Below are 7,712 nucleotides of genomic sequence, written 5' to 3' on the forward strand. Positions count from 1 at the left end.
TTGTTCTGTTTTGCCATTGGTAATTTTGGATGTCTTTTCTTCAATAGAATGAACCCTTGATGAAAGAACTTTGCCACGTTGATCTATCTCTTCAACCACTGTCTTTACCAGAGTGGTTTTGGGTAAGTCTAGAAAGAAAAATAAATGTGAACATATTTAGAGTCATCCTCAAAGATTACAGGACAAAGAGCCCATTGCTGATTGTAACATAATGAATTATATATATGTATTTGGTGAAAAAGTGAATATAGATCTATAATAATAGTTCAGGACCATTTTATTAACTTAAAATATTAATTTAAGTTTGAATAGTTAAAATTACTTAAAGAATTTTAACACGATAGTTAAAATACTGTTTTGGGATATTGCATGACTGTCATCAACATGTAAGTATTTTCTACAATAGAACTAGATTATATTACCATTAGAGGTATTCTCTGAATTTCCTGATCCAAAGCTCTTGGATTTGGAACATGAACTGTAAGGAAGAAAAAAAAAGTTTATTTTATATATAAATAATAAATATAAATATAATACAAATATATATGTAAACGTAAATATAAATTTTACTGTCACTTAGGAAAGATTGATGGAGCTCTGGTGGCCTAGTCCCTAGGGAGTTGCACTGCTCACCAAAAGGCCACGTCTCTCTAGTGGTTTGAATCATCCAGCAGCTCCTGGGGAGAAAGATGTGCAACCTCCTCCTGTGTGACTGAGAGCCCTGGAGACCCAGAGGAGGGCCGGCCAGAGGGTCAGGCACCACTCAGCTCTGATTTGACTGCAATGAAGTTGTGGTGGGGGCATTTTGTTTTTCTTTTTTGAGATCTAGTAAATCTCTTGGTTTAAGGAATGTGAACTCAAGTGAGCTCTGTGTGCTCAAAAGATATCTTGGGTTTTTCACAGAGAAAGAGATTTGAGATTTGATCTGCAGCAACTGAAAGTAAATAGAAATAGAGAATATTAAAGAAGAAAACCAAACTTGTTACTATTTAATTTCTGGAAGCTGAGGAATTGAAAACTCAAAGAGATAGAATATATATGTGTATATCTTGGCATTTGAATGCCCCCCTTCCAAAAAATATACAAAAGAAACTAGTTGCTGTGGAATCAACGGCTACTCATTGTGACCTTTTGTAATTTAGACTCCCAGGTCTTTCTTGTGAAGCAATTCTGGGTGATTCTCAACCACCAACCTCTTGGTTAGTAATAGCTAGCCAGGAACTAGGAGAGCTCTGGTGGCCTAGTAGATAAAGAGTTGTGCTGCCAACCCAAGGTTGTGTGGTTTGAATCCACCAGATGCTCTGTGGAAGAAAATAGAGCAATCTCCTCCTGAGCACTTTACAGCCTCTGAAAATCAGCTAGAGAGTCAGTTATGCATTGACTCATCCACATATAATGGCCAGGGCCGCGGTCAGTAATATTAAGAACGAACTGAAAGGAGAAGAAAGTCTGGGAGGAAAAGCCTGAAATGGACAGTCATTAACATGGACAACTGGGAGCTGCAGGGACGACTGTGGTGAGGAAGACACTGGGCTTTACTGAAGAGATGATGTCAAAGGCAGGAGAATGATAAGTGGGAATGGCAGTGTAGTGGGACTGGAAAATAAAAGGTGTGAATGAGAGTGGGTGGCTGTTGGTCTCAAACAAGCAAAATGGAACATTTGCATGGCTTGACTTACTTTCCATCTCCATCTATCAGGCGGCAATAGGTCTCGATCTCCTTCTCCAGGTGAACCTTGATGTCGAGCAGCTGCTCGTACTCGAGTTTCTGGCCCTCGGTCTCGGTTCTGACCTGGTGCAGCTGCTCCTCCAGGGCCCCGATCTGAGCCTGGATCTGTGTGAGCTGTGTGCAGTAGTTGCCTTCGGTCTCGGTCAGGGAGCACTCCAGGGAGTGTTTCTGTGGATACCAAAGATGCCACAGCAGGGGATGAAAAAACACCTGTGAAGACCCTACTTCCATGTTTCTCAAGATACTGCGGCACCGCCGTCTAGTGAGCTTTGGGTGTTTGTGAGTCTTGTTACAATAAGGCAGTGTGCAGGCGAAGAGACATGGCTGGCATTTACTAGGTCGGGACCATGCATATTACATAACCCAACCTCTGGTCAAATGGGATAAGTGATTATATCTGAGGGACTTTGGGCTGTTCCACTAGATACTCCTGATATTATTGCCAATCTGTAACAAGAATTTTCCTGAGTAGCATTGTAACAAATCCATTTGGGAAACTTGTATTTTGAAACGATATATTTTTTACTATCTAGAGGTCTACCCAGACACTTTCTCCAAGATTTTTGGTACTACTGTTTCTTTTTCTAATTAATCTTCGATTTTTCTGTCTACCAGAGGCCTTTTAATTAAGCATTCGAGATGGAATGAATGTTTTAACATGGGTGGAATTTCAAGACAAGAGCTATATTTTCCAGACTTTGTCACTGCTTCACCTAACAAGACAGTACAGGCTATTATCTTGACATTACTCATGGATATTATACTTCCTGTTTTCTAGTTCCATAATCTGTCATTTGTCTTGATATGTTATCCCTACTTTAAATAAGGTCCATGTCCTCTGTCCTTTATCATATGTCTCAAGGCAGTTGTTCTTTCTCTTGACATTTGTTATTATTTTTGTGTCCACCCACACTGCTGCTCTGTCATTTCCCTTCATTTCTTGTGTGAGGAGACTCCTGACCTTGTTTGTGGTCATTGCTGTTGGTAGGTGCCATTGACTTGATTCCACCTCATAGTGACCTTTCGTACAACAGGAAACACAGCACGTGGTCCTGCACCAGCCTCGCCGCTGCTGCTGTGGCTCAGCCCATTGGTGCGGACACTGTGTTAGGATCTTACATGGCTTTAAAGAAAACGTATTTCTTTAAAAGGCACATGTGAATCTGTCTGTTTCATTGCACGTTCTAAGTAGTTGAGTATCACTACTGACATTTTATGCACATTCCATTTAAAAGCACTTCCATTGCTGCATTCCTTTATGTTGTACTTATGACACTAGATGGTTTGCTTTTAAAAATTTTGTGCCTTATTAGTTTCTATTATCTGTGATTGCAGCAGTAGGTGAAACACAGTTGATATTCTGAGGAGGGTACAGAACTGGGCAGAGTTTCATTCTGTTGGAGTCCCTATGAGTCAGATCAGACTTGATGACATTTAAAAACAACAAACAGCATGGCATTATACCGTGTGCTGTTGAAAAGTTTGTGTATTATGCTACTTACTGATTTCATACTAAGTTTGGAAAGGGGTGTTGTATACTAGTCATCATAAAGGGTAGACATTGGGCCGGCACACCAGTGACTTGCACATTATGTGGGTCATGATGGGTGCTGCTAGCTCTCCAGGGCATAGGAGTAGACAGCAAACAGGATGATTATGGGGGTGGAGCGTGAGGCAACAAGTGTTAAAAGAGACCTAGGAGCTTGTCCATGTGATGTCTGCTCTATAGTCCGGCACTATAATTTCCTGGATGAGATGTCCTCATACGGGATTCCATTTTAAGGTTGCTAATACTCATGTATCACAGTGACTGACAAAGTAAGTACAGCAGTGGATTTGAGCATGACAGAGATGGTGACAATGGTGCAGGATATGGTAAGGTTCAGATCTGTTATTCACAGGATTGCTATGAGTTGTAGTTGACTTGATGGCACATAATAACAACAACAACAACAGGACTCTTGTAGAGACCCTGGAGAGAGGGGATGCAAATGGCTAACATGCTTGGTTGTTAATGGAAAGGTTGGAAGTTGGAGTCCAATCTAAAATGTCAAGGAAGAAAGGCTTGGCAATCTAATTCAAAAGCCCTACAGAGCGTCTGGAAACCCCATGGAGCACACTTCTTCTCTGACACATATGAGGTCACCAGAAGTCTGAAACAATTTGACCAGAACAGATGTTTTTTTATCTGAATATTCTTGTAAAAATTTTTTTTTGGGGGGGACAGTGTCTTAGGTTACCGTTTTAAGCCATTTAAGTTGAATGTAAACGAGGAGAAGATGATCACAGAAGTATGTGGGATATTTGCACGCCTAGATAACACTGAATTTACAACTGGTTTGTATGTGAAACTATAGAAGATTGACCCAAGAAGTTGTTCCACAATAAAAGACTCTCAGATATGAAAGGTGAGTTCTATGCCATCACTGTTCTATGATGATGCAGCTGTAAATGTTAAAAGAACTTCTGTGGTTCATGCCATGAGCCTTAGCAACGTGCACACCAAATACTTTGTTTCTATGTGAAAATACTCAAAATTCAGACCTAGGGTCTCAGGAATTTATTGCCTTCAATACAGCTAAGAAATGAGGAAATATTCAGGCTTACGTGACAGCACAGGAACAAGCCCTGTAGGATACTACTAGCTGCTGGAAAGAAGTAAATGGGATAAGAGTGGGCAGCTGGCAGTCATGATGAAGGTGAGAAGAAAGAGCTGGAGTCGTTCAATGGTGGAAACAAGTCTCTAAGTCTTGAATGGTGAGTAAACTGGCACGGCACCTTTTTTTTTTTAATGGTAGCTCAGTAAGAATAATCTTGTGATTGCTCTGAGTCATGGTTTCCTTCTGGTCTCACTGCATTAATTTGTTTAAGAGCTGCTCTTTGTGTCACAACCTGGTGTCCCCAGGGAGTGTGAGGAAAGGGAACCCTTGAGCCACATGTGTACCATAATCCTCAAAATCTGTTTTGGGTGCTGCCAGATCACACCCCAGGATGGAAGGCCAATTTTAATCGTGGGGTGTCTCTACAGTAATCTTTCATGTAATCTGGGTTCTTGTGAATGCCAAATTCTGTGAGGTGTGTGAGAATTGGTAGGATGAAGACATGCTGGGGATGAAGAAACTAACATTGCTTTTGGGATCCAGATGTGTACTACCTTTTATACAGTTGGAGGGAAAGTAAATGAGGGCTTTTAATATAATGTCAATGCATATATGGGAGGTCAGGTGGCTTAGTGGTAAGGAGTTTGTTTGCTGTCAATTCAGAGGCACATGGTTTGAATCCACCAGCTGCTTGGTGGAAGAAAGAAAGACTGGCAGTCCCTTCCTATGTGAATTACTGCCTCTGAATCCTGGGGGAGGGTCAGCTATGAGTCGGTTCCGACTCCACAGTACATAACAACAGGTCATTAATGCTTGGAGATGCCTGTTGGAGACTTGGCTCTGCCTGTGTAGTCACATGACCTGCCACCTAATTGTCAGGCAACTCGACCCTGGGGCGGGGGGAGGAACCACTTTAAGGAAGGAATTACAGTAGATGTTGGTTATTTTCACAAAATGGGCAGCAAGTGGTTGAGTGCTGGTCAAAAAGGCCATCTTCAGTGACCTCCAGTTAGCTGATTATCCGGGATAACCATGGTGACCCCACAGTGAGAGAGTGGACTGTGCTCCATAGGGTTTTGAACGGCTGATTTTTCTGAATCTTCCAAGATGCCTCTGTGTGGACTTGAACCACTAGTCAGGGGCTTCTCAGGGATTCAGAGAGGGAGAGAATGCCTTATCGGCCTGTCTCTTTCTCAGCATCTCTGGGTCTGTTTTTCGTCCTCCTTTCTGCACTCGGCCATGTGTTTGTGGATCAAGGTATAATAAGAGAAAAGGGGAAGGATTTCCCCTCAGGCTTCTTAGAGTCACCTACCGTCGCCAGGAGAGACTGCAGCTCGATCTCCAGGGTCTGCAGGCTGCGCTTTATTTCCATCAGCTCGTTCCTGGCCGAGGTGGCTGCGCCAGCATCATCAGAAATCTGCTGCTGCAAGGTGGCGCTCTGGAAGCGAGGTGCACACTGGTTAGATGGCATCTGTCCCCCCACCCCCATCACCCCAGCACGGACAGGGCTGGCTCCGCCGGCCTCACCTTCTCGTTGAACCAGGCCTCGGCGTCCCTGCGGTTCTGATCCGCAAGCTCTTCATACTCTGCTCGCATGTTGTTCAGGAGGACCGTGAGGTCCACCCCGGGGGCCGCGTTCATCTCCACGTTCACGTTGCCCCCAGCGGCGCACTGCAGCGCCTTCATTTCCTGGGAGGAGAACAGGAATCTGCCTTTAGGAGCAATTTATTCAATTCAGCTCGTGCAATCTGAAAAGAGCTTCCGAAGATGTTATGTATGCCTCAAAGTCTGCGACTTAGACTTAACTGAGTTTTTAATATCTGCTTTAATTCCATTCATCTATTTAATTAGTTACTAATTAGCACAATCACAACAATAAGCAGTCACAGCATTCCAAGAGAAGTTCTCGATTTCTTTGAGAGAAGAGGTCATAAACACACCATTTGGGCTGTAATCCAAATAGTATTATTGATAATGGAGATAGAGTAAAATAGGAAAAAAAAACCCAAACAAGCAAAAGTCCCTTTGAGCTTTTTGGTTTGGAGGCAACAGCTAACAGATACTTTACATGCACTAACTTGCTTAAGATTTAAAGATATTATTAGACTAATTTTCCAGATTAGGAAGTGGAGGGTACACAGAGAGAATGTAATTCCCCTAAATTACTTAGCAATGGGAAGGACCAAGATTTTCCCAGGTCCCTGGAACTGTAAAGCATCTTAGTAATTACATTCGTTGCTTCTCTGTTCTAGCTTATGCCCTGGTTCAAATCATTTAAATATTGGGCTTAGTCAGAGAATGGATTTCTGGGCAGATTCGTAGACCAATGATCTGAACTCAACTTCTTTAGGGAGCTAACTCTCCTTTTAACTGTTGTCTGGTGGATTCTTAACTGTGGTACCTCTGCTTTCTTGAACCGTTGTTTATGACCCTGGACCAGTGGCTTTCCAATGCCCACCAAGAGCGAAAGACTTAGTATTTTGTCAAGGGAAACCATTGGATAATGTGTTTCTCTGTCGTGGGGTTTTGTATAAGATTCCATTTGAAAAATTCTTGTTATTACGAAAGTTTAAAAATCAACTGCTTCAAGTTAGCACTTAGGTCGCTGGGAGTGTGGAAAACATATACTCTCAGGGGATGTTGAGCTGTGAGTGACTCCCACCCTTCAACTCCCTGTGAATGCATCTGTATTTCCTTTTTTCCTTCTGTGGTGCCCTTTTTCCTTTTTTCACATCACTTTCTACAGTTCATGGGCTGCTGCTTCTCACTCTCTTGGCTCTGTTCTCTGGTAATCTGATTCTTCCAGAACTCTGCTCTATCACTCTCTTCTATCTCCATGTTTCCCTTCTACCTATTTTTTTTTCCTTTTCAATATATCTTTTTCCCATCATTTTATCATGTGAGTGATGCAGATTTGATGTTTCAGTCATCCCCAACCAGTGATGGGACACTATTGGACATAGTGGGTGTAACTGTGATAATTACCTCTGTGTGTGTGTGTGTTTAATTTCTCCTCCATTATTTTGGAATTATGTTTGGAATGGTCATTTGCTTTTCTGAGGAGAATTAAACTGTTTGGTAGTAAGTGTCAAATAATGACGTTATTATTATACAATGCTAAATACTAAAATAAATGTAGGGGGCTTATCTCACATGGCTATATTTATGCTGATATATTTTCCTAGTTAGAGTGGTCTCTTGTGAAAAGGTTGATAGCAGGATGGTCCCATGAGGAAATTATTTCATTTAAAAGAAAGTTGGTGTATACTGCACTGAAATAGATGGTGGACTGAATAATTTAAAAGCAATGTATGATAGGGTATTATGGTTATCACAAGAGTCCACAATCAAGGTTGCATAGTGGAATGTACTTGGGGCGGTGG

General features: G+C 42.0%; 1 protein-coding gene across 1 annotated transcript in view; it reads right to left on the reverse strand.

The window, feature by feature from the left end:
• Positions 1–3: 3 nt before the first annotated feature.
• KRT28 (keratin 28) overlaps positions 4–7,712 on the reverse strand; it is a gene marked incomplete at its 3' end in the record, with an annotated part of 15,280 nt that continues 7,571 nt past the window's right edge. Inside the window, exons 4-8 of the mRNA XM_006889483.1 lie at positions 5,857–6,018; positions 5,642–5,767; positions 1,680–1,897; positions 423–478; positions 4–128 (exon numbers count right to left, since the gene is read on the reverse strand). Of these exons, the coding sequence (XP_006889545.1) occupies positions 4–128; positions 423–478; positions 1,680–1,897; positions 5,642–5,767; positions 5,857–6,018 (687 nt within the window). The remainder of the gene's footprint in view (positions 129–422; positions 479–1,679; positions 1,898–5,641; positions 5,768–5,856; positions 6,019–7,712) is intronic.

This window comes from Elephantulus edwardii, unplaced genomic scaffold (assembly GCF_000299155.1).
Source record: "Elephantulus edwardii isolate Elephantulus edwardi_28Jun2011 unplaced genomic scaffold, EleEdw1.0 scaffold00077, whole genome shotgun sequence".
Classification (NCBI taxonomy): domain Eukaryota; kingdom Metazoa; phylum Chordata; class Mammalia; order Macroscelidea; family Macroscelididae; genus Elephantulus; species Elephantulus edwardii.